Source organism: Dasypus novemcinctus, chromosome 11, assembly GCF_030445035.2.
Source record: "Dasypus novemcinctus isolate mDasNov1 chromosome 11, mDasNov1.1.hap2, whole genome shotgun sequence".
In the NCBI taxonomy this organism is placed as follows: domain Eukaryota; kingdom Metazoa; phylum Chordata; class Mammalia; order Cingulata; family Dasypodidae; genus Dasypus; species Dasypus novemcinctus.
The window spans coordinates 84,812,933-84,840,067 of record NC_080683.1 but is presented as its reverse complement, the minus strand read 5'-3'; the positions used below and the strand labels follow the sequence as shown (position 1 = coordinate 84,840,067).

The 27,135-nt window shown below is 43.4% G+C and overlaps 1 protein-coding gene across 5 annotated transcripts in view; it reads right to left on the bottom strand.

Moving 5' to 3' along the window:
• Positions 1 to 27,135, bottom strand: part of ARMC2 (armadillo repeat containing 2) — a 152,655-nt gene that overhangs the window by 30,874 nt on the left and 94,646 nt on the right. For 4 of the 5 annotated variants that reach the window (XM_071218618.1, XM_058307238.2, XM_004468406.4 and 1 more), the window contains 5 exons: positions 10,870 to 11,197; positions 5,340 to 5,462; positions 4,906 to 5,019; positions 3,097 to 3,229; positions 2,602 to 2,762 (listed from right to left, as the gene is read on the bottom strand). In XM_071218618.1, the coding sequence (XP_071074719.1) occupies positions 2,602 to 2,762; positions 3,097 to 3,229; positions 4,906 to 5,019; positions 5,340 to 5,462; positions 10,870 to 11,197 (859 nt within the window). Of the gene's footprint in view, positions 1 to 2,601; positions 2,763 to 3,096; positions 3,230 to 4,709; positions 4,769 to 4,905; positions 5,020 to 5,339; positions 5,463 to 10,869; positions 11,198 to 27,135 lie in introns of all 5 variants that reach the window. The other variant, XR_011650110.1, reaches the window with a different exon arrangement.

Below are 27,135 nucleotides of genomic sequence, written 5' to 3'. Positions count from 1 at the left end.
AAGAAATGAATTGGTAATTAAAGCCTGTGAAATAGAAAAATCCAGGACCAAATGACTTCAATACTGAATTCTAACATTTAAACAAGATTTAACATAAATTCTTCTCAAACTCTTCCAAAAATTAGAAGATGAGGGATTACTTCCTAACTTATTCTAAGACCAGCATTATCTTGATACCAGATAAAGATAGCATGAGAAAAGAAAGTAACAGACCAATATCCCTTATGATGGCAGATTTTAAAATCCTCAACAAAATACTGGTAATCCAAATCCAACAGTATATTAAAAAGGTTATGGGCGAGTGGCTGTAGCACAAGTGGTTGAGCACCTGCCTCCCACACACAAGGTCCTGGGCTTGATCCCTAGTACATCCTAAAAACAAACCAACGAAAAAACCAGCTCTCATTGGGGAGCTCGTGTAGCTCAGTGGTTGAGTGCCTGCTTTCTGTGTATGTGGTTCTGGGATCAACCCCCAGTACCTCCTTTAAAAAAACAAACAGACTATTATGCGGCGTTTGGATAGGCACTTGTAAAGGCACAGAGGTGGGGAAACCCAAGTAGAAGCCCAAGTTGGCCATGAGGGAACGCTGAGGGAGTGGAGCAACAGGTTTACGGCCACTACTATGGAGTGCCTGCCAGGTACCCTACCCCCCTGCTGAAAAGCTGGCATGCCCACACCCCTTCTAAGCTGCCCTTGTTCCACCTGCCCTATTTATGGCTAATAGTCCTAGACATAGGTGCCAGAGGTAGCCACAGAGAGCTGGCCGCAGAGCTGGCTGCAGAGGCAGCTGCTGCCTCAGGCATGGAAGCCCTACACCAACAGGAGAGACACTCACTGAACCAGTCACTGGATAAGACAGAGCAAAGTGTGCAGGCACAGAGGAGGCCCAGAGACACACTCACTGTGTGCAGCAAGCAGCAGTTGAAGCCATGACCAAACAAGCCGAAGCCCAAAGAGGGGAGAGGACCTCCTCCATAACGGCAGGGGCATAAGGGACAAAGACAGGGTGGGGTCCAGGAATGGCAGAACGCAGGAGGCGGAACAGATGGTACCTGCTGCCGAGGGGCTGCCCGAAGACTCTGGGTCCATCTGAAACAACTATCCAGGTCTTGAGTGACTCCACGAGGCCTTGGGCAACACACTTCTTTCCTGACTTCCTTTCCCTGGGTATCCTTCCCTTCAAGTCCTTCATGACTCAAGGCAGAGGTTCTCAATCCTGGCTGCATATCAGACTCACCTGTGGAACTTTACAGATGCCAAGATGCCCACCTCACCCCAGAGCACCTGGTCAGAGTGCTGAGGGCCTTCCCCAGCTGACACCCTGCTCAGGCCCTGATGAGCACCACTGAACCAGGCCAGCTGAGCACCTGTACCTGCTCCCACAACCTGAGAAAGCTTAATATCCACCAAACAGACTGTGATGTCAATTATGCTCATTTTTAAACACACTCAAATATCTACCTGGATAAAGCAAATTTCACATCAATCTAGCAAATGTATTTCTTTCAAATAACTTCTGAGTCTGAGTTCCTGTTTAATAACATATTGTTACAACACAGAGTTCACAAAGGACCTGAACAGGCATTTTTTGAGAATGTGCTGTGTCGGGCACTGTGCAAGGCTTTTTTTTTTTTTTTAAAACATGCCTGCTCATTTAAACATCTAAACCCCACAAGATGGCCACACACTCCCCCCATCTTAGAAATGAGAAAATATAAATTTAGAGAGGTGAAACCCAAGTTGTAAACACTTTTAAGTAACGAAGTCGGAACCATCTGACTGCAAGCCTTCTGCTCAGCAGCCCCAACTTAGACATCAAAAACAGGCGCTCAGAGTCTTCTGTCCAAATCAGCACAAGGGAGAGCCAAGATCTGAATCCACACCTTCTGAGTCATTCACACTGAGCCTTTTCACACTAGCTCATTCGTTCCACGCAGTAGCTGGGCAGAAGGTACATCTCTTCCATTTTGGGAGAAGGATTATTGAAAACACTCATCTTATTTACTGACCCAAATCATTGCTTTTAGACCTCACCCAGGTCAGAAAAATTGTTTCTAAAAATAGAAACTTTTTTAAGTGCAAGAAACTATCCTCTTCCCTTTGTATCACTAAGCCCCCACCTTTTCAAGGATAGAGACTCCACACGAATATTTTCATAGCCACCCTCTCACATGATAATATCACTGCTAATTAAAATGTATAAATTCATTTAAAAACAAGATACTTCAGAGTAGCTTTTAGGCCTATTTTCTCATTCACAACAGCATCCAGGTGCTTTTTTAAAACTTTAGCATTATTTCTACGTTAAGAACTTGTATTTGTGTAATCTATAGAAAATGAAAGAAAAACAACAACACACACACAAAATAATCATAGAAAAGAACCTAATGGTATTCAATGAATTACAAGTCTTTGTATCCCCATTGTCAATAGCAGTAGCAATGCCTCTTTCAGAAGCTTCCAAATTATAATAATCTTTAACATGCTTGTGTTGCCTGTAGAAATATAGCCAATGTATACCAATTTTTATCCATATGGGTCATAGAAAAATGTTTTCCTCACTTTGATAAAATGCACAGACTCATGCTCAGGAGCCTTACCTAAAAACGATGACAACAGGACTAAGAGTGTGTTGGTGTCCTCTTGTCCAAAACAGGATGAAGCATTCATGATATTTTCACTGTAGTTCCATAAAGTTTTGCAAACCAAGCAGGCCAGCTGCCAGTCCGTTGGACCAAAATCTCTTAAACAGTCTACTAGCCTGAGTTAATAAAAGTCAAACCAAGATGTGAGGTCAGAAACTGTAATTTTTTAAATTTTAGCATGATGATTTCCCTTTTGTGATATTCAATATACTTCATATATACTGCAGTGAACAGTAAAATAATTTCATGTCTAAAAATTTAAGGAGCTACAACATAGCAATAATCTGTTTGGGAATTATTTTGAGTCTGCGGTGGCAACTAAATCCCCTCTTCAGCCCCAGCTTGAGGCTTCTAAATGTTGAAATATCCTTGCCCCAGAGAAATGACTGAAGTGGGGGTCCATACTCGCTAGCAAAGTCCTGAGTTTGGACTCCGTGCCTTGAGACTTACTTTTTAATGGCGCCTCCTTCTTTTAGGATGGCACATTTGTCCTTATCCACGGTGAGATTTAGGAGAACACCACAGGCAGAAAAGCAAATATCCTGATGCTTAGCATCCAGCAGTGCTATCATGAACTTGTGTACTGGGAAGGGAGAGGACAAATGCAGACGAGTGAAATCTCAGGGGTCCCAGATGTATTTCATTTTACAAAGGGCAAAGGAAACACGGGGAGTGTCTTGCAAAACTGGGAAACTTGCTGGTGAGCTTAACCCATCCTTCCTAAGGCTCTACCAATTGCATGGCATGGGGTCCCCAACACCCAGCGTTCCCAGAACCCACCCCCGAAGGTCCTCTTTCCCATTTACTTCTCCATCTGCTTCAGGCAGCAGCTCCCTCTCCAGGGCAGTGACAGAGAACCTGCCATGGAAAGGAGGGAGCTGGGAACTTCCACCCATGGAGGTGACATTCATCTCTAACTTCCGGTTGTCCTCAATAGTCCTTTTGACCCTCCAGCAGCAGTTCTCTTTAAATCCCTAGTCCCAAGGGATGTAGACTCCTGTTGGGGACTTCCCAGGCTATGGCTTGCAAGAGAAGACTTGCTCAGACTGCTGGAAATGGACTTGCAGCCCAGCAGGACTTCCAGTACAGGGGGTGTCTCAGGTGTCCGGCTTCCAGCCTCTGGGGAATCATTTCCTTTACTCCTCAGAAGAGGAACTGGGAACTGTGCTTCCTGTCTCTAGTTCCACAGCAGGGGCTAGGCAAAGGGTTGGGGGGAAGTGGGTACGGTATGAACTCAGCTTCGCCCTGTTCTATGACACCTAAATAGAGGTGACCGCCCTGATCTGGCCTTGGCCCCACTGCTACATCGGGCCCTGAGCTTGGCAAAGTCTACATGACACAGTAGGTGTTTTTCAGAGTGTAAAGAATGTATACCAAACTGTTACCAGTTATTTCTGCCATAGTGAGACAGTTTTCTGACTTTTTAAAAATATCTGTATTTAAGTTTTCTATTATGAACATGGATACATTTTATTCCTATACGAACTATTTGGTTAGTATAAACTCTTGTGTACTCACCACCCAATTTAAGAAAGAAAACATTCAAGATCAAATTATACAAGCCATATGTTTCTGTGGACCCCTCCCAGTCCCGTTCTCCTCCCCTCCTCCCCACCCCGGGCCAGGTAACCTGTCTTAAATGTGGAGCTGATCATTTCCAAGCACCGATCATACCTTATACGTATACTATTGCTACATGAGGACATATACATAAACAAGACCCGGAATTGTTTTGCATGTTTTTAAACTTCTATTAATGACATTATTCTGTATATATCCTCCTATCACTTGATTTTTTTGCTTCTATATTATGTTTTGAGGTTTATCCATGCTGACACATGAACAAACCTCTAGTTCTTTTATTTTAAAGGCTGTAGAATATTTCATTACATGAATATACCCTAATGTGTTTATCCTTCTGCCTGTTGATGGACATTTAGGTTTTTGCCAATTTTTGCTATTACAAGCAATGAATGTGAAGGAGAATGTCTCTTGAGTCCATTCCCTTGGGCAGACATGATGAGCCTAGATGACTCTTTTCCCTTAGACATATGTGCACATACCACGTCTGCACTCGGATGGCAAGTCACCAGGGAAAGTAGAACATCAGGAGCCAAGGGCTCTGCAGACAGAACAAAATGTAAAGCCCTATGCGTCTCAAAACAGAAACAAGTATCACAATTTAATGACCTAAGCTCTGAAACCACTTAGCTAACTATTGGCAAGAAGTGCATATTTATGAACGTGTCATTAGCTCACCGTTTTTCTGCACAATAAAATCGCAGATATCATGGTACTGGGAGAGATTTCCAAAAACACGCACAGCCTCCAGGATTCCATCCATGTTGTTACTCATGAGAACCTTTAAGAGCACTGGGTTTGGTTACCAAAGAAATAACATCAGTGAATTTAAAGTTTTCATTTAAGGGCTATTAGAAACCAATATAACATGGAATACTGATGACTTAAAACTTAAAAATGATAATAAGGTACAAATTGGGAGGGACTTCAGCAAGAAAACAAAGAAACTAATATTTCCCCATACAGAGAATTTAGGTTTCTTTCTTAGAATCAAATCCAGCTCTAAAGTAGTTGTTCTGAAAGTCAGAAAAGACTAATGCCTCCAGTTCTGTTTAGTGAAGTGAAAATCTTAAACACGCATTCATTTACCCAAACCCAACTCTGAGCCTTACATTCCGCTATGCATAGCTTTCGGTCTTGAATCATGGAATTCTTCACTCGGTAGTAAGAGAGATTGTTGATTGCTGCTATAGCATTGATCACCAGCTCCTCACAGTCCTCAATGGCCTTGTATTCTGAAACAAAGTGAAGATGAGGGCGTCAAATCTCACTGCAGAGGTAGAACCAAAGACACCACATCTGCAGCAGCAGCAGCAGCAGCAGCAGGCCTGGCGACAAGCCCCTTTCCCAGGCAAGGCTGGGACCCTTCACCACTGTTTTCATGGCTGTCCCGGCAGGAAAAGGCACCAAATGCACTGGGCTGGCTCCTCCCGGGCGGGAAGAACACGCTCAGCTTTTCCAGGAGGTCCATAGTAGAGGCAAGGGGCCAAAACACAAGGGAGCTGAGCCATCTCTGATCCCACCTGGCCTGACCTCGGGCCCTCCAGGGGTCCCACACCCCCAGCTCCCAGCAAATGATCCTGAGGTCAAAACTCTGCCTTCCACACACGCAGAATGAGATCGCTCCTCACCGCCTCCTCTACCACCACCCGAGTCCAGCTCTTACCTCCTAACTGGCTTCTCCGCTTCCACCTTTTTCTCCCTAAGTCTATCCTCAGCACAGTGATCCTTACAACGTAAGCCAGGGAGAGCGGCTGTAGCTCAAGTGGCTGGGCACCTGCTTTCCATGTACGAGGTCCTGGGTTCGATCCCTGGTACCTCTTACAAACAGGCAAACAAACAAACAAAAACAACTCTCATTGGGGAGCGGATGTAACTTGGTGGTTGAGCGCCTGCTTCCATGTACGAGGTCCTGGGTTTGATCCCTGGTACCTCTGGAAAAAAAAAAGTAAGCAAGCCGGGTAAGGTCACTGGTTTCATGACCCTCCTCTGGCTCCCCGCTGTGCCTGGCCCACAGGCCCTCACCTGTCACCAGGCCTGACCTCTCCCAGCTCGTTCGCTGCTCTGTCCTCAGCACCCAACACCAACCACACTGGTCTCTTTGCCTTTTTGAACATGTCAAGCATGACCCTGCTTGGAACCTTTTTACCGCTATTACTTCTGTCTAGAATTTTCTTTTTTCATATATCCATGTGGCTTGCCCCTAACTGCCTCAAGTTATTGCTTCGCCATCACCTTATCAAGATACTCTCCCTCACCACTCTGTAGAGAATAGCTCCTGTTCTCTCTTTCCCTTGCCCCGCTTTAGTTTGCTCCACAGCCCTTATGACCCCCATCCCCAGCAGCCACGTGGGGCCCAGAAGATGGTCAGCCTTCAATAAGCACCTGAAGAAAAGGGGAAGAAATGGGAAATGGGATCCTAATGGCACGCTCTGTTTTAATTTAAATCCGTGGAAAGGGGGAAAAAAAACTGAATTATCTTGGACTGTGTTATGGATTCTACAGCAAGGAAATATCCTAGTGGGCAGGCACGTTTATCCAGTCCTGTCTGACTCCACCATCCTGCTCTTTCCACACGCCCTGCTGAGGCCCAGGCATCCCTGCGTGCCCATTCAGCTTTTTTCTTTTTTTTAGGAGGTACCAGGGATTGAACCCAGGACCTTGTACATGAGAAGCAGGTGCTCAACCCCTGAGCTACATCCACTCCCCAATGACAGTTGGTTTTTTCATGTGTTTGTTTTTAGGAGGTGCCAGGGATCGAACCTGGGACCTCATACATGGGAAGCAGGCACTCAACCACTGAGCTACCTTCACTCTCCACCCCCCCAAAGGGCAGGAGAGAACCACACAACCCTCTGTATCTGACTTGCGGATGTAGAATCTGGAATTGGGAGCCTGCCTTTGAGTCTGGGAGCTTGCCGATAGGGCTGGTTCTTACTAGAAACATTTTTGACTTTTAAAAGACTCTCTGCAACAAGTCTGGCTTCTGGAGGTGAGTCCCGGGGCACAAGCGATTCCTCCGTGAGTGGGACAGGCCTGGGGAAGGTGGAAGGGAGAAAATCCTGAGCCCTTCCCACTTGCCTTGGGGAGGCGGCAGGGCAGCAGGAGCCACCAGACCCGGGGGAGGCGCAGCCTGCAGGATAAAAAGGGAGCAGCTGCTTTGACCACAGGTAATCCACCAGGACCAGCAAGAGGGCCTTTTCTGCAGAGTCACAGACCCGGCACAGGCCTCAGGCTGCCTGGACGTGACTGGGCCTGTTGAGGGAGGAGGGAGCTTTGAAATCTGAGCATCAGTCCCGGTTGATGCAGATAAGCCAGGAAAGAAATCCAGAGCCACCAGTTTAGTAGGGCTCGGTAGGCTGCAGAAAATTCATCGCAGCAGTTACGCTGTGCAGGGAGGAAGGTGAAGGTGGAGGATCCTGCCAAGGTGACCTCTACCTGCCTGTAAGCTTCTTTCATGAGATAAAATCTTTTAGGAGATAGAACAGAATCTAGTCCAAACAATTTCCTGAGGCAGGACAGGCTAGCAGCTGTGGCCACAACCCCCTAGGGTGGTGAGTTCTAAAACTGCAGAGATGCGAGCACTTCTCAAAGGGAGGCCAGGATGGCCAGCAGCAGGCCAGGCCAGCGAGCTTCTGAAAATGCAGATTCCCGGGCCCACGCCTAACTTGATGATTCACAATCTCTGCAGGCAGCACCAGGAATCTGTTTTTAACAACCTCTCTGGGTGATTCTTATCGGCAAGACTTTTGAGAACCTCTGAATTAGGTGTGCATTGGTCACTGGAGAGTGGAGGAAGAAAAATAAGCTCTTCCTGAGTTCTGGAAGAGCTCGCAGGGGAATCTGCCAAATGACCCAAGCAGAACACCCGCCCTCCTGGAGAACCTGGTGATGGAGGCACGGAGAGGACAGGCCCCACAGCCTCCCAAAGGACTCTGGGCAGGGAACTGAGTCAGGCGCCTGGGGCAACCCTTTCATCTCTGGCCATATCTACTTCCCAGCCTCTTTCTCCCACCCCACAGCATCCCCTTCTTGGGAATGAAGAGCAAGTTACTGATTCCACCTTTACTTCATAGGCAGAAGTGTAATTTCCAAGCTCAAAAATATATATAAGACAGAGGACGTTTCAGCTTCACATGGGAATATTAACTGTTAGGGGAAAGTGAATCATGCCCGGCTCTCTCCTCAACTTGGCCATTCACAGTCATGTGTCCCTGGTCCAGGTGTCTCAGGTAGGGCCCTCAGCCCCTTCCCAGGTATGTTTGGACAGGTAAAGGCATCAGCCTGCAACACATGAGAACTCATCCAGCGGGTTTCAGGCTTCAGGTTTCTCACTAGCCAGAGAGGCTGACCCATTCCCTGAAGTCTCAGCATGAGAAACCCCTGGGGACAGGGAGTCAGTGAAAGGCAGATGCCAGCCCTGGGCATCCTGCAGAGCCAGTCTGTGGGCAAGGCCCTGGGAAGATGCTGAGGCCGCGGCTCCCTGGCCCTGGGTAGGAAAGCTCCACCCCGAAAGCTCGCTTCTCAGGGAGGAGAAGAGGCGTTGGAGGACTGGACAGTGCTACAATCCAAAAGCTTCAAGGTTCGGGGTTATTACAGAAATCGAATTTCAAAAATGTCAAGGCCCAATTCTAGTAAATTCTGTTAATCCAGAACGTGGGATCTGCAGCCCTATACATCTTCTCCCCTCCTTCAGGAAGCGCTCTGCTTCCCACTGTCTAAAGAAAAACAACCAGGTGCCTCAACGAGGAACTCAAGGCCTTCCATAAAAGGCCACAACTGCCTTTCTAGCCGTTCTCAGAACCCTCAACTCAGGACTCAGAGACCACTTCCTGCTACTTGAGCACACTGTGCCTCCACCTGGAGTGACAGCTTCTCCCTCCCGGGCTTCCCCCTCACTCCCTGTCCAAGCCCCCACCCCACCCCCACCACAAGTGGCATCTTCCCCATTTGGACTCAGCAGGCATTTTCCTGCTAGGAAATGCTAGGCTCTGTGTAGGGATACAATGATGAATAAAAAACAGTTCCTGCCCTTCAAAGACCTGTAGTATGAGGCTGTTATATGGCCATGAAATAGATACAATCAAAACAGCAAGAAAAACAAAAGAGGCAGTTGCTTCTTGTGAGGGTTATTTGTGGAGAAGGTGGACTTTGAGTCGAGGAGCTGGACCTGATGCTATAGGCCCAGGGGTGCCTCGAGGGCTTTAGAGCAGGGAGGAGACACCCAGAGTCGTGTGTCAAGTGGGGCAGAGGGTAATGGCATGGACTGAAGGTGAACAGAGAGGACACCTGTAAAGAGCGATTCAGAAAGGGGGGAAGCAAGGCATGGAGGGAACTAGGGTAGTGGGACAGCAGGGTGGAAGGAGGGGACAGCGGGATGGGTGACACTCAGGCGCGTTAAACATGCGCAGGGCAGGAGGGCAGGAGAGAAGATGCTCAGGTTTGATGTAAAGCCAGGAGGAGCAAGTTTGTAAGCAGTTACGTTCTCAACATGTTGGGTCTGAATTGTCCAAAGCCCAACCAGACGCAGATTCTCATAAATAGCTTAATATGCAGTTAAGAGAGAGTTTAAGGAGTTGAAGACTAAAAGTATATATTTTTGAGTTGTCATGTGGGGGCAGATCTCAGAATCAAGATTCCTTTCTTGAGACAGGTTAACATGCAGAGTGCAGTAGCGCGTATTTGGGGCTTGGACGCTCTGCTCCCTACTAACTTGTGACCTGTAAAGGTCCCTCCATCCCACTGAGCCTGTTTCCTCGATTGGAAACTGGTGGCTGTTGTGAGGCAATGGGGGCAAAGGCGCTTTGTTAAACTATAAAGCTCCATCATAAAGTATGACATCATTTACTACACCCCCCCACATCCCCTCCCACACCCTAGAGCTGGGCTGGACCTCTTGCCCAGTGGGCAGCACCATGTTTCTAGCCCTTTCCATGAGCTGTATGATCCTTATCTGTGCATAGGACGTCCCTTTCCTCTAACCCTGAGTTCCTTGGAAGCAGATATCACCTTACATTTTTAAAAATCACTTGCAGCACACAGCATAGCGCTGGTTATGCAGTAAGGACTCATTAAAGGCTCTTAAATTGAATAACAACAACAAGTTCACAGTTCATGAAACACCATTTTCTTCTGGCCTTAAAGTTTCTTCCACGGAACCAAATCACTCATGGAGGCTGGCATGTAGTGGCTAAGCTGAACACCCCAAATCGTCATTCCCCTCATATGCTCATAGGCAAAGGAGCTGCTGGGAAATCACAAGGCGTGTAATGCAAACAGGGAGGGAGAAGTGGCTTGGGTGCTGGGGCTGTAATTACAGAGAGTGTGAAAACATGAAGAAAAAGAGAAATAACTTGAATCATGTAGGCTGACCCTGCACAAATTTGGGGTTTAAAACTCTTGGTGGTTATCTTGATCAATCTTTGGTAATCTGACTTTTTAGAAAATTTCACATACTATGAAATTCACCCATTCAAAGTGTGTGATTCAGTGGATCTTAAGTAATGATTTACATTACTTTTTTCTGACTTTGTCTCTTTTTGACAAAGTGTGTCACTTTTGAGACAACGCTGAACAGAAGCGGATTTCCCCCTAGCACAGCCACGAAGGTGGGCCCTTTAAAGGGAGCCCCGGCCGCCTTACCCAGCGTGGTGACAAGCAGGCCCAGCACGTGCGGGTGCGCGGCCAGCGCGGGGCCGGCGGCGGGGTGCATGGCCACGTTGGCCAGCACGCGGGTCAGCTTGATGAGCACGTCCTCCGCCTCGCTCGGCGGCCTCGGTGGCCTCGGCGGCCTGGGGCCCGTGCCGCCGTCGCCCACCCGCATCTCTGAGCTCAGATCCTGTTCGTAGAAGACACGGAACAGGGACAACAGCGTCTGGATGCTCCCTTTCTCCTTGGAAAACTGTTCGCGAGCTCGGTTATTTTTTGCTGTCAGGTTGCCAAGAATAAAAACAATTCGAATGACTAAATCCTGCAATAAATTAAAGACAAAGGGTTATAAGCGCAAAAGGGCTGGAACAAGTTGTTGGAGACAGTGCAGGATTTAATTTATTTCACAGCTTAATTAATAATAAAATAGAACGCGTCTGGCTTCTACTGCCTGGTACAGTATTTGATTCCATTCCCAAGATTGGGCCAAATTGACAGCGGAGATTAAAAGCCCTTGGCAGCAACGACAGAATACAAACTGATTGATGCCATTAGCAAGGCCTATTAACTTCAGATCTTTCATTATTAACTTCAGAGCCTTCATCTGAAACTTTCGCTATCCCTCCCCCTCCCCCCAGAACAATCAATTGTGTGGGTTATTGTTACTAATAATACGTCCCATAAATTGGTACTAAGTTTTGAAATTAGTAGGTTTCCTGAGCATCCAAACCTTTTTTTTAAAGTTACCTGTGGCTGAAGCTTTATGTTTCTAAAAATCAGGTGTTTCCTGCTAATGAGATGGTGTTTCCCCGGGGTTTCCTGACCTCGGCACTAGGTGACATTTGAGCCTGGTCATCCTTGGTTTGAGGAGGTCATTCTGTGCCCTGGGGGATGCGCAGCAGCATCCCTGGCCCCTACCCAGGAGACGCCAGTAACCCTTCCGCAGTCGTGACAACCAAAAATATCTACATGTGCCCTGGGGTCAAAATCGATGTCATACCTATACCATTTTTAAGCAGCGTCTGCCCTTCCAGACCAGGGTGGTAGCATGAGTGACAGCTTTATAACTCTTTGTTAGAGTGTACATAAATATTTTATGTGTTTGTTTTTTTGTGTATATAAGCTGTATTTTGTAATAAAAAGCACTTTAAAAAACCTAAGCTGAGAACATTTTAAAGTCAAACAAGATGCAAACATAATTATGTCTTAGTTTGACACCTACAGACAGACATGTGGGTAAAGTTGGTGACGGAGGTCACATGGGAGGGGGAGACTTTAAAGGAGGGGCTATAACTGGCCTGGGTACATAATATGCACATCTGCAGTCCTTGGGGGAGATAGTAACCATTCAACAAATATCCTCTGGGCCAATGTTTATTGTGCCAGCCCCTGAACCATTTCATGGACAAGGCTTAGAAAAGTAGCCCAGGTCATCTGGCCAAGAAGGGGATGAGTCAGGATTTGAACCCAGAATTAACCAGACCCAAGTCCTTTCCAAGATCTGCCTCCCACGTAGATTGTCTTTCATTCTTCCCCTCCTTTACCTTCTCTCCTCTCTGAACAGTTAGGGAATTATTTCCTGAACGTCTCAAATATGTTACTTGGGAGAGATTACCATAACCCTGACTTTATCAGATCAGCAGGGTCAAGGAAAGGGGACAAAGGACAAAGGGCAGCATGTTTTAATCACCAAAGGGACTCCAGACATTGGAGAGCACCAGGTACTGCTTGCTCGGGAATGCAGGTCCAGCTGGCACCTCGGGGGCCCCGGGTACTGGGTGTGGCCAAGAGACAGTAGAGGATGGACTTTGGGGTTTGCCTAGGGCTCCTCAGACAGCACCAACTTGTTCTGGCTTGTTCATGAAAACAAACAAAGAAAAAAGCCAGAAAACTTTTCCCTGGCAAAGGCGGAGAAGAAGAGAAGTCGCTGCTTTTATGCTTGGAATCATGTGCCAACTGGTCATTGTGAGTTTACTTTTTCCTATTTCTTTGAATTCTCTTTTCCTTATTTTGCCTACCTGTCCCTTTCCCTAATATCCTCCAGTTTTCAAACATCACAAACTGGAGATTCTTAACTATAACAGTGAGACACGGCACCATCAAAATAGCATGCAACACGACATTAAGTAATGACGGCACCTAACTCTGCAGCCAGACCTGGAGCTGGTGCAGGTGCAGGAGTCCACAGTCTGAAAATTGAAATTACAGCCTTCAACCAGTCACAGCAATCATTCCATCAGGTGCCCTGCTCCTGGCTCTACCCGCGGAACAAGAAAGTTGGCCCTTAGATCTTTTTTGAAGGCTGGGGGGCTGGAGGGTACTCACATAAACCAGTATAAGATATGGTTCCTGCTGTTAAGAGTTTATAATCTACTTGAGCAGACAAGGCTAACAAAGGCGGAGGGAAAAGCAAAGACTATAAATGCTTAGCAAGCAGCTGTATGCTGAAGGGGGTTTTCAAGTCCAACTCCAGAGCTTGGCTGCCTGCGTTCATACATGTGACTTCACTTAGCCTCCCTGTGCCTCAATTTCCTTATTTTGTAAAAGAGGAGATATATTGTAGTGTGAGAGCAAATGAGGCAAAACAGGCGAAACAAAGTTTACAGGCATTGTTCTGAATCCTTTTCCTGTATTAACAATAAAATGTAAACGTATAAGCATTAAACTATGTGGAACAGACTGAGCAGCCCTATGAGAGTTTGGATAAGAGATGTTCAGTTAATTGGGGAGGTGGCAATGAAGTTCTAAGGAATGGATTTGAGCTGAGCCTTGAAAATTGCACGGCGATAAGGAGGGGAGGAGTGGGGAGAGGGTCAGGGAGGGTTTGGGAGGAGTGCCTGGGACAATCTCCTCCCTGAGGCCTGGGGTCACCTGGTCTTTGTTTTATCACCAGACTGTTGCCTAAACAGTCGCACACAATTTGATGATAATATTTGCATCCATGTCCCATAAAACTAATGGTTACGTCAAGTGACCCCTGATGGTAAAGGACATTCCCTGGGCTCTGGGGGGATAGTATCAAGTTAGAAACCTCTCCTGCTCCCTGGCGAGACCCAAGAAAAAGCAGGGTGTTTCCCGATCATGACAGTTTATTTTCTAGAATTAAAGCCCCCTAAAGGAAAATACCACTTTATATTTCCTAAACTATGTCCTTTTCTTTTTCTTCCCATAAATGTCAGTGTATGGTTTTTCATTAAAGAGTCTGTATGGAGTTTTATATCTGAAAATTGTAATAATTAATAATACCAGTACTAGTAGTAGCAGCAGCTAGCATTGCCTGATGCTTAGGATGAGCCAGGCACTGTTCCAAGCATTTATATGTATAAATTGATTAATTCACTAAAAATGATAACTTCCATTTCTCTAGATTGAACAAAGCCTATCCACAAAGCTCTTTTACAATCCAGAGAGCAATCTGCCTCATATACTTGATAGTAGTTCTGTTAAAAATTTCTGGACTTACAGTGTTCTCTGGATAATGCTACTCTCCCATTTCCACAAACACACATTTAAGCAAGACAGAAAAGACATTACGATTTTAATGGCTTCTTAAAAATTTTAATAAATAGTTGCATTCTGTTTACTAAATTATCACTAGGACTAATCACTTCCTAAAATGCCACTGCCATATTCAGAAGGATGCTAGGCTATTTTTCCCTCCCTCTTGTAGGTTTTGTTGCTTAGCCTCCATCTATCTAGGTTTTTTTTCTCTCTAGTCTAAATAGGTTTCTCTGGCTCTGGCCATCTCCATGTTAACTGGCCCCTAGTATTTAGACAAGATAACCGGCCATAGGTAAAAGTAGGTTTCCTTAGAGATCATCATTCTTCAAAATTCACATTACCTCTACCCCTGTTACATGGAGTCTCATCAGGGAACACTGGGTGCTGCTTTTCTTCTTCTAAAAATTCTCTCAGGTACTTTCCTCTTAAAATTCTTTGATTCTAATACCTTTGTGGATCCTAAATTGACATAGATGCTTAAGACTGAAGTAGGAAAGAAAATTCCAGGCTTGAGGGTAGAGAGAGTTTAAGTTGCCACAATATCTCCTTCCTTGTCTTCGGGCTGAAAAAGGAGGGGGTGGTTCCTGGCAGCAGCTGGTGCCAACTGAAGGATGGCATGCGAGATCAACAAATGGGGATGGCAGATTGTGCCGGCTTCCAGCACCAAACTTCCAGCAACTGCTGTGTTCACTGTTTCTATCCTCTTTCTTGGGGCTGGCGAAGGCATCATTTTTTCTTCCTTTCACCTCTCTCAAACAGATTCTCCACAGATTTGGGAGCATGGAAGAGGCCAAAATAGGAGTCTCACAGGAGCTTAGCAGAGGCTGTGTTTCCTTATTCCCATGCCAGCACTCCTCCTCCTCTTCTTTTCTTAATTAGAGAAGTTGTGGGCTTACTGAAAAATCATGCATGAAGTACAAGGTTCCCATATACAGATTATTAAAATCTTGCACTAGTGTGGTACATTTTTGACAACTGATGAAAGCATGTTTTTATAATTGTACTATTAACGATAGTCCATGGTTTAACTTTTGTGTTGTAGTTTCTTGTTTGTTAATTTTTATTCCGTTAAGATATATACAACTTAACACCTTTGTAACCATATTCAAATATATAATCCAGTGTTCACAATGTTGTACTATCATCACCACCATTCATTACCAAAATGTTTCCATCATTCCAAATAGAAACCCTGTACATTTTAAGCCTTAACTTCCTATTCCCTGCCTGCCCCTCCCCCACCCCCCACCCCCCATCCCCTGGTAATCTATATGACACATTCTGACTCTGTGAGTTTGCTTATTCTAATTATTTCATATGAGTGAGATCACACAATATTTGGCCTTTTGTGTCTGGCTTATTTCACTCAACATGATGTCTTCCGGATTCATCCATGTAGTTGCATGTTATAGGACTTCATTCCTTTTTACAGCTGAATAACATTCCATCATATGTATATATCACATTTTCTTTTAATCCATTCATCAGCTGATGGACACTTGGGTTGCTCCATCTTTCGGCAATTGTGAATAATGCTGCTATGAACATCAGGGTGCAATTATCTGTTCAAGGCCCTGCTTTCAATTTTTTTGTGTAATTACCTAGAAGTGAGATTGCCAGGTCATTTGGTAAATCTATACTTAACTTTCAGAGGAACTACCAAACTCTTTTCTACGGCAGTTGTACCATTTTACATTCCTACCACCAAGGAATGAGTATTCATATTTCTCAATATCCTCTCCAACACTTGTAATTTTCTGTTTTATTAGTAGTAGCCATTCTAGAGGGTGTGAAATGGTATCTCACTGTGGTTTTGATTTTCATGTCCCTAATGGCTAATGATCTTGAGCACCTTTTCATGTGCTTTTTAGCAATCTGCCTGTCTTCTTTGGAGAAATGTTTTTCAAGACTTTTGCCTGTTTTTAAATTGGGTCGTTTGTCTTTTTGTTGTTGAGTTGGAGGATTTTTTTCTATTTTTTGGATATTAAAGGCTTATCAGATATGTGGTTTCCAAATAATTTTTCCCATTGTGTAGGCTGTTGTTTTGCTTTCATGATAAAGTCCTTTGAGGCACAAAAGGTTTTAAAGTTGATGAGGTCCCATTAATCTATTTTTTCTTTTATTGCTTGTGCTTTGGGTATAAAGTCTAAGAAATCATTGCCTAACACAAGGCCTTGAAGTTGCTTCCCTGTTTTCTTCCAGGAGTTTGATTGTTCTGGCTCCTTTATTTAAGTCTGATGCATTTTGAGTTCATTTTTGTATATGGTGAGAGGTAGGCATCCACCTTCATTCTTTTGCAAATGGAGATCCAGTTTTCCAGCACCATTTGTTGAAAGGATTATTCTTTCCCAACTGAGTGGTTTTTGCCATCTTGTCAAAAATCAGTTAGCCATAAATGTGGGCATTGATTTCTGAACTCTCAATTCTATTTCACTGGTCTATATACACTAATTCTATCCCATTGGTTCTTATGCCAATATCATGCTGTTTTGATTACTGTGGCTTTGTAGTAAGTTTTCAGATCAGGAAATGTGTACCCTCCAACTTTGTTCTACTCTTTAAAGATGGTTTTAGCAATCTGGGGTTCTTACTCATCCATATAGGTTTGATATTGTTTTTTCCATTTCTGCAAAGAAGATTGTCAGAGTTTTCATTGGGATTATGTTGAATCTGTAAATCCTTTCAGGTAGAATTAACATCTTAACAATATTTAGTCTTCCAATTCATGAATACGGCGTGTCCTTCTATTTATTTAGACTTTCTTTGATTTCTTTTAGCAATGTTTTATAATTTTCTGTGTACAAGTCCTTTTCATCCTTGGTTAAATTTATTCCTTGATACTTGATTCTTTTAGCTATTGTAAATGGAAATTTTTCTTGATTTCTTCTCTTGATTGTCCATTACTAATGTAGAGAGACACTACTGATTTTGGGTCTTGCTCTTGTACCCTGCCACTTTGCTGAATTCATTTATTAGCTCTAGGAGCTTTGTTGTAGATTTTTCAGGATTTTCTGTATATAGTATTATATCACCTGCAAATAGGGAATGTTTTATTTCTTCCTTTCCAATTTGGATGTCTTTTATTTCTATTTCCTGCCTAATTTCTCTGGCTAGAACATCCAATACAATGTGGAATAACAGTGGTAACAGTGAGCATCCTTATCTTGTTCCTGATCTTAGAGGGAAAGCTTTCACCATTAAGTATGAAGTTAAATGTGGGTTTTTCATAAATACCCTTCATCATGTTGAGGAAGTTTCCTTCTAGTCCTAGTTTTCTAAGTGCTTTTATCAAAAAAGGAGTACTGCCTCTCTCTGATGCTCAACTTTCATACTACTTCAGGTCCAGTGTTATCAAGCCCGGTCTGTCCTGCCACTTCTCAGTCACGGGCAGGTCAACTCTTCCCACCACCTAAGGACACTGACTAGAGGCTGCCCTAGGGCACTTACTGTAGAAGGAAAGGGGCCTGCAGGCTTAAGTCAAAGAGACCAGCAGGCTGTGACAGAGACCACGTATTTGTAAATAGTGTTTATAATTTAATCTCTGAGTTTAGTTGTCCACTTTCCCCAAATCCTGCAAGGTTTGAAGGGTAAGGTTGGTGTGCCCATTTTACAGATAAAACAACTGAGTAAATTACTTACCTGAAACTTAAAAAAAAGAGTGCTGAATTTTGCCAATTGCCTTTTCTGCATCAATTGAGATGATCATGTGGCTTTTCCCCCCTTCATTCTGTTAATGTGATGTATTACATTAATTGATTTTCTTATGTTAAATAACCCTTGTATATCTGGAATAACTTCCAGTTGATCATAGTATAGAATTCTTTTAATGTGCTGTTGGATTCAGTTTGCTAGTATTTTGTTGAGGATTTTGCATCTATATTCATAAGGGATATTGGTCTGTAATTTTCTTTTCTTGTAGCTTTACCTATCCGGAATTGGTATGAAGGTGATTTTGGCCTCTTACAATGAATTAGGGAGTGCTTCCTCCTCTTCAATTTTTTAGAAGAGTTTAAGCAGGATTGGTATTGATTCTTCTAGGAATGTTTGGTAAAATTCCCCGTGAAGCCATCTGGTCCTAGACTTTTCTTTGTTGGGAGGTGTTTTAATTACTGATTCAATCTCTTTACTAGTCATTGGTTTGTTGAGATCATCTACTGTTCTCTGAGACAGTATAGGTAGTTTGTATGTTTCTAGAAATTTGTCCATTTCATCTAGGTTGTCTAATTTGTTGGCATACAGTTGTTCATAGTACCTTCTTAAAACCCTTTTTATTTTGGTGAGGACAGTAGTAATGTCCCCCTTTTTAGTCATTTGTGTTCTCTCTCTTTTTAATTCATCAGTCTAACTGAGGGTTTGTCAATCTTAATTATCTTTCCAAAGAACTAACTTTTGGTTTTGTTAATTCTATTATTTTTTTTATCCTCTATTTCATTTATCTCTGCTGTCATCTTGATTATTTCCTTCCTTCTGCTTGCTTTGGGTTTAGTTTGCTCTTCTTTTTCTAGTTTTTCCAGTTTTTAGGTTAGGTTTCTTACTTGAAATCTTCCTTCTTTTGTAATATAAGCATTTAGAGCTAAAAATTTCTTTCTCATCACTGCTTTTGCTGCATTTTATAAGTTTTGATATACTGCATTTTTATTTTCATTTGCCTCAAGATATTTCTTAATTTCCCTAGTGATCTCCCTTTTAACCCACTGGTTGTTTAAGAGCATATTGTTTAATTACCATATAATATTGAATTTTCCATTTCTCCCTCTGTTATTGATTTCTAGCTTCATTCCATTGTGGTTGGAGAAGATATACTGCATTATTTCAATGTTTTTGTAATTTACTGAGACTTATTCTGTGGCCTAAGATATGGTCTATCCTGGAGAGTGATCTATATGCGTGTGAGAAGAATGTGTACTCTATTATTGTTGGGTGAAGCTTTCTATATGTGTCTATTTGGTCTAGTTAGTTTAGGGTATTGTTCAGTTCTTCTATTTCCTTATTGATTTTCTGACTAGATGTCCTATCCATTATTGAGAGTGGTATATTAAAGTCTTCTACTATTAATGTAGAACCATTAATTTCTCCCTTCAAATCTATCAATATTTGCTTCATAATTTTGGAGTTATAGGGTTAGGTGCATATATATATATGTAATTGTTAACATCTACTTGTGCAATTGACCCCTTCACCAATAATATAATGAACATCTTTGCCCCTTATAAAAGTGTTTGACTTAAAGTCTATTTTATCAGATATTAGTAGAGTTTGCCCCAGCTCTCTTTGGTTCTTACTTGCATGGTATTTTTTCCCCCATCCCTTCACTTTCAACCTACTTATGTCTTTGAATTTAAGGTGAGTCTCTTATAGACAGTGTAAAGTTGGGTCATGCATTTTTACTCATTCTGCCAACCTCTGTCTTTTGACTGGAGAGTTTATTTCATTTACATTTAAAGTCACTACTGATAATGCATGACTTTCTTCTGCCATTTTGCTATTGAGTCTTTGTAAGCCATACCTTTTTTGTTCCTCATTTCTTTCATTAATGCCTACTTTCACATTTATTTGATTTTCTGCATTGTACTATATTGAGTCCTTTCTTATTTCTATCTGCATATGTTTTTCATATATTTTCCTTGTGGTTAACATCCTAAATATATAACAATCATATCTGACTTGATACCAACTTAACTTCAAGAACATGTATATGCACTGTTCCTATACCCCCTGCATATTTTTGTACTTGTTACAAATTTTATCTCTGTACATTATATATCCAAAACCCACAGATTCATCATTACTTTTTATGCATTTGTATTTTAGCAAGTTTGGAATTTAAAAGTGGAGTTATATATTTAAAAAATACAAGAATATTGGTATTTATCATTATCCAAATGGTTACCTTTATCAGCGGTTGTTGTTTGCATTTGCTGTGTCTGTCTGTTTTGTGTTCATCTTCCTTTTTTAGGAGGCACAGGGAACCAAACCCAGGACCTCCCATGTGGGAGGGAGGCACCTAATTACTTGAGCCACCTCTGCTCCCTGCTTTTTTGGGTCTCTCATTATGCTTTTCCTCCTTGTGTCTCTTGCCACATATTCTTGTTGCATCAGCTCGCCATGCCAGCCTGTCATATCAGCTCTCTCTCTTGCTCGTCTTTAGGAGGCACCAGAAACCAAGCCTGGGATCTCCCATGTGGTAGGCAGGAACTCAATTGCTTGAGCCACATCTGCTTCCCAGGAGGTCTTAATTTCTTTATGCCACTTTGAACTGCTATCTAGTATCCTTTCCTTCCAGTCTGAAGAACTCCCTTTTCAGCACTGCCTGCAGGGCATGTCTAATAGTGATGATCTCCCTCAACTTTTGTTTATCTGGGAATGTCTTGATTTCTCCTACATTTTTGAAGAAAGTCTCACCAGATGTAAAATTCTTGGTTGGTGTTTTTGTTTCCTAAAATCTACTGGGAGCAATATATCAGAAATGGGTTGGCTTTTACCATGGGAATTTATTAGGTTAAAAGCTTACAGCTCTGAGGCTGTGAAAGTGTCCAAATCAAGACATCAGCAGGAGATCTTTTTCCCCAAGCTGCAGCCTTGGGTGATCAGGCACGTGGCAGGTCATAAGGGCAGCACTGTCTTACCTCTTCCCTCTCCTCTGGGTCTCACTGTTTTCAACTTCTGGCTAAAGTATCTTCCTCTCAGCTTCTCGCTCCCAGGGCCTTCTCTCTCAATTTCTGGGTTCCTCTCTGTCTCTGTGTCTGTAGCTCTTCTTATTCCTCCATTTATAAAGGACTCCAGTAAGAGAATTAATATCTACTCTGGGTCACACAGTCTAATCCAAGGTCCTTAACTTAAGTAATTTAATCAAAAGTTTCCACCTACAACAGGTTTACATGCATAGGAAAGGATTAGTTTGAAGAACAGGATTTTCTGGGGTCTGCAAAAGCTTCAAAATGCCACAGTTGGCAATTATTTTCTTCAGCACTTTAAGTATTTCAACCTCCTGCCTTCTTACCTTCATAGTTTCTGATGGGAAACCAGTGCTTAATCTAATAGGGATTCCCTTGTACATAGCAGGTTACTTTTTTCTTGAAACTTTCACAACTCCTTCCTTGTCCTTTGTATTTGAAACTTTGACAAGTATGTGAAAAGGCACGTTTCTCTTCAACTTTATCTGTCCGGTGTTTTCTGAGCTTCTTAGATGTGCATGTTCATGTCTTTTGCTAAATTTGGGAAGTTTCCTGGCATTATTTCTATTGATATTCTTTCTACCCCTTTCTTTCTTCTCTTTCTGGGAATCCCATAATGCATATATTGACTTGCTTGATGGTGTCCCAGAGATCCCTAAGGCTATTTTCACTTTTAATAATTTTTTTCTTTTTTTCTGCTCCTCAGCCTGACTCAATTCTATTGTCTTATCTCCAGATTCACCAATTTTTCATTCTACCAGCTTCAATTTTCTGTTGAAATCCTCCTGGGAATTTTTCATTTTACTTAGTCTGGTCTTCAACTGCAATTCTGTTTGATTCCTTTTTAAAATTTTCTTTTTACTGAGATTCTCATATTGTTCATTCGTTGTTTTCCCGATATCCTTTAGTTCTTTGTTTTCCTTCATCTCCTTGAGCATATTAAAGATCATGTTTTCAAAGTCCTTGTTCAGTATGTCCACAATCTGGTCTTATCTGTTGATATTTCTGGATTTTTATTTCCTCCCTTACTGAAGCAGGTTAGTAAAATAGGAAATCACTACATGGATCTGGAACCTGGCAGAGAGTCCACATGGACATCAATAGCCCCAAGATGGCTGTTGGAAGACCCTCCCCAAGATTCTGCCACTCAGAAGAAGACTTCCTCAGGAAGCCAGGAGAAGCCCCAGATATTCCCCAAGGACTTCATCATTGGGCCCTCTTGGGTGATTGATGGGAGAAATAAGCAATCAAAATGGTAAACAACTGGAACTTCTCCCCTGCCATTAGGAAAGGGGTGGGATATAATTAACAGTTCAAAAAGGCAGGCCCAGGGCCCAAGCTCTCTCTGCACTCTCTCACCCATGGACCCATCCTGCCCGCTGAGCATTGCTCTTGCCATTTTTCCTCTGCCATGTGGCCATGCAAGTAAACCTAGGGATTTATAATCTATAGTGGGAAATTGCAGTCTGTAAAGCAGCCTACTTTATCACTTTTCATCCCCTTCCTCTCAACCTGGGATCCCTGATTTGTTATTTTCTCCCATTTCTCTTCCCTCCCTACCTTAATAAATTACTGGCCTAACTCACCCAACATGCACTTGAAATTCATTTCTGCAGCATAGTCAAGAACCTAGATGAAATCCAGTAACATTAGGCTGGGCCATCATTTCCTGTTTTTCTGTTTGTCTTGTAGTCTTTTGTTGCACTCTGTACATTTTAACAGTTAAAATGTTAACTCTGGGATTTATTCCCTGAAGATGTCTGTTTCTTGAGTTGGTAACCATGTGGTGACATGACAGAGATTTCGTGAGTGTAGAGCTAAAAAACCAAGCCAAACTAAGCAAAAAGCACCTCGCGCCATCTCTGCAAATTGGCTGTTGTATTGGCTGGTGCTCTCCAACAGAGTTCAGCCCTCCTATCAGGAAGATCAGCCCAAGGTGAATGTAAAGTGCAGGGTCCTCTCTTTCTTGGGCCTGTGTCTTTTCCTGGACTCGTATTTGCTCATGGTCTAAGAGTTTCCAGTTTACAGGAGTCTGAATGCCCCCTCTACTTGCCAGGAAACAGAACTTCCTCCTCTTCTGGGTGTTCCACTGGCCTGATAAAGCTGGTAGGGTAAGCCTTTGCCCCAGGCCACCTGCCTCAGTTGTTTCTTATACTGCTTTGGTTGTCTCAAGCTGCTTTAGCCTGGAGGGCAAATTCTGGGGGGAAGTCAGTCTTTCACAGTTGGAACAAGCCCAGGGACCCGCAAGGGAGCACTGGTCAACTCCGAGGTGCCCTGGAGAGGGGCTGAAGGTGCCAGGAAGGATGCCAAGAGCTTCTTCCACAGCTCACCAAGGTTGTGCCTTCTTTACTCGACCCCTCCCTAGTAAATGCAACCCTTCAGCTGTCTTCCACAGCTCCGATCTCCTCCACCACCTTTGTCTGGGGTAGATGGGAACAATGGCTGCCTTCAGAGTCAGGCCCTCACTGATCCAATCACTAAGCAAAAGAAATGATCAACCCTCCCAATCCCCCTGCAAGATCTTGGAGAAATGGATTTTATCCTTCTCTGACACCAGCAAGCTGTGCCAGAGGGCAGTTCCCACCGCCTCCTGATGTGAGTGGGGATGGGCGATGATAAATGTGGATCCTTTTACTGGTATTTACTGTAATTTACAGCCTTTCCTCCCACTCTTCCCTGGATGCTATACAGTATCCTACTTGACTCTGGAGTTGTGAAATAGTTGGTTCAAACAGTTCCTGCCTGCTTAATAGTTATTCTCATAGGGAGACTGATTCCTGGAGCTTCCTACTCCACCATCTTCCCCCAATCCTCTCTCCCAGCACTTGTCTTGACTCATCTGTCATCCTGAAAGAGATGGCTGAGCATGAGGGCTTTGCAGGGCCCCTTCTGTCACCATGGGTGGTTTCTGTTTCCAAATTGTGCACTTTGAAATTCTCCCCCACTAAAAAGAGTACAGCTTTGCGTAGTACTATTGAGAGATAATTTATAGTTCCATTGCCCAGGCTATCTCAAGTCTCTAAAATATCACTTAAGTGATCTCTCTGTAAAGATTTGAAAATTAGACAAAGGCCACTTTTTATAGCAATTCCACAGCAGAAAATGGTTTCATAATATGCCATTCTGGGAAGCGGACTTGGCCCAGTAGTTAGGGCATCCGTCTACTACATGGGAGGTCCGCGGTTCAAACCCCGGGCCTCCTTGACCCATGTGGAGCTGGCCCATGCGCAATGCTGATGCATGCAAGGAGTGCCGTGCCATGCAGGGGTGTCTCCCAAGTAGGGGAGCCCCATGCGCAAGGAGTGCGCCCCATAAGTAGAGCCGCCCAGCGTGAAAGAAAGTGCAGCCTGCCCAGGAATGGCGCTGCACACATGGAGAGCTGACACAGCAAGATGACGCAACAAAAAGAAATACAGATTCCCGTGCCACTGACAACAACAGAAGTGGACAAAGAAAGAACACGCAGCAAAAAGACCCAAAGAACAGACAACTGGGGCGGGGGGGAGAAGGGGAGAGAAATAAATAAATAAATCTTTAAAAAAAAAATGCCATTCTCCCCCTGAGGTATAAATTCTCTCCTTTATTCATATGTACTATGTGAGAACAATCTCTCAACCATGAACTTTTAGAGCATTTTTATTAAATTTAACACATACCACAACTATATGGTATAGCAAAATGAAGATGAATCAAGACAGATAATTTTTTTAAAGAAGGCAGTCTAGTATAACCAGTTCACATCGACTCTCTAATTTTACTTAAAGTAGAATCAGCCTAGGAACAGCTATAGCCATCCAGAGCTTAGAAAAGAAGTACACCTTTTATGTATTCCATTTAGAGCATGGACCCCTTTGCCAGTCAGGTAAAACCACAAACCCCTTACTAAGTCCACACTATACTGTGTATTATTTAATAAATATATCATACCTGTACCAACACATCCCCACAAGAGGAGTGTTTTTTTGAATTTCAATTCAAGCTCACAGACCCCTAAAGAACCCCTGACCTAGAGTATATTGGGTGTTTTCTTTAGTTTAGCATGTGTTGTACTGCTAATGAGCAAGCATATTATGCAATCTGACTGGGCTCCTCAGTCTTTAAATAAAATTACTTCAACTAGAACAAAACAAGAAGCAGGACACAGCTGAACAGAATAGTCTGTGTTGCATTCCAATAACAATAGTAGCAGCTGTTGACTGTTACTCTCCAAGTGAAAGATAGTGACCTAAAGTCAATGAAAGAGGTTTCACCCCTCACAGAGATGTGGAAACTGAATCTTAAAGAGACTCACTCCAAAGTCAAATGCAGGTGAAGAGAAGAGCCAGGATTTGAACAATCACTTCTATACCTACAGATGATTTCCAAAACTCCACCTCCAGCCCAACCCCCCATTTTAATCCCTTATTCCCAATGATCCTCATTTTACCAAGCACCCAGATTGAACCCTGGTGCCATCTTGTTTCCTCCGTATCTCATTCCCCCCACAAGCAGCTACGAAGTCCTCTCGACTCTTTCATACCCCCTTTCCATACCCACCGGTTAACCTATCTGTAGACTACTTTTAGAGACCCTTTCCAGGCTCTGTGATCAGCATTAATACCACTTTTCAAAGCACAGCTCTTACAGCATTCCCTTGCTCAAAAACACCTAAAAACTACCACTGTCTGTTAAATAAATATTAACCCCACCTCTGATGCACCAATTTCCCCAGCACAACCACTGCTGCATTTCCTCACATCACTGCCCCAGAGCCAGCCAAAGTGAGTGCATTCCTCCCTTAAAATAATGGATATGCATAATGTTGACCATGGGGAATTAGCAATATCAAGCTGTCACAGAAAGAATAAACTATGTTCAGCAGACTCCACTTAACTTATTTAAGAGAGGACTAGTTCTACTAAGCGAAGGAAAACATTTTAGAAATATTTTCAAATAGAGGTTGAAACTGAAGGAGTTCTAAACGTGCTTAAAGCAGAACCCCATCTTAACCGGAAAATTAAATTAACCAAGACACCCTGTTTAAAATTTGGTTAGAAATGTCTCATACAATCTAGATCTGAGAGCTGAATGAGGATTTGTAATCTGCAACATTTACCCAACTACCCACCCCCAAACAAGCCCAAACATTAATTGAGCTTATAGATGGCTTGAAGAACAGATACCTTTCACCAGTCTGGAAAACAGGCCCTGCACTACTATTGCAAAACCTCAAATTAGCCCTCGGGTACTGAGAGTGGGTCAACAGTTTATAAAGTGCTTAACTATATAAAATGGAAGAATCTGAACTGTCAGAGATTAATCCAAGAATCTATGTAGAAAATCGCTTAAAAATCAGATGAGATTATACTTGATTCCTCTATCCATCTGTCCATTTCATGAGCTCTTACTGAGCACTAGTATATGCCTCCCAATGTGGCTATCACCCAAAAGCCCCAGGACAATGCTAGAATTTCACTGGGTTCTGTTCTTTTTAAAGTCAGCAGACATAAATCAGGAATTTGGGTTCTGTGCTGAGTGGGGAAAGAGCCAGTTCCACAAAGGCAAAGCAGCGCGAGCTGGAAAGAATGAACAAGCTAAGAGTTTATTGTGCCGTCCGCCCGGTCAGGGGTGCAGATCAAGGCCAAGGCTGAAAAAAGACACGAGCTCAGCCAAATGCTCGCAGCACCCACTGGGAATGTGCCCGCTGAGAGGCTGGGATGAGAGCCACAAGGCATGCTGCTGCCAGAGAGGAGGCACAGGGCCAGCTGGGAGCCATGTCGCCATATAAAGGTGCCAGGGGAAGGGGTGGAGGCACTGTCCTAACCAATCCCCACTGGCCCCAAAGAGGATAAAGGAGAAAGAGAGGTCAAGATATCTCTGGACTGCTGAAGGGCCGTAGCTGCATTAGAGATGAACAATCAGAAAAATGGCACAAGTTTTTGCTTTCGGCTCTGCTCTCCAGATATCCCAGGTCTCATTTTTTACACCACAACACCTCAAGCATTCCAAACCAGACAGTGTGCACTGTGTGGACCTGGCTAAGGACAATGGCTTCCCTGAAAAGAAGTGACACAAGAAAGGTGTGACTTTAAAAGCAGCCCGATCA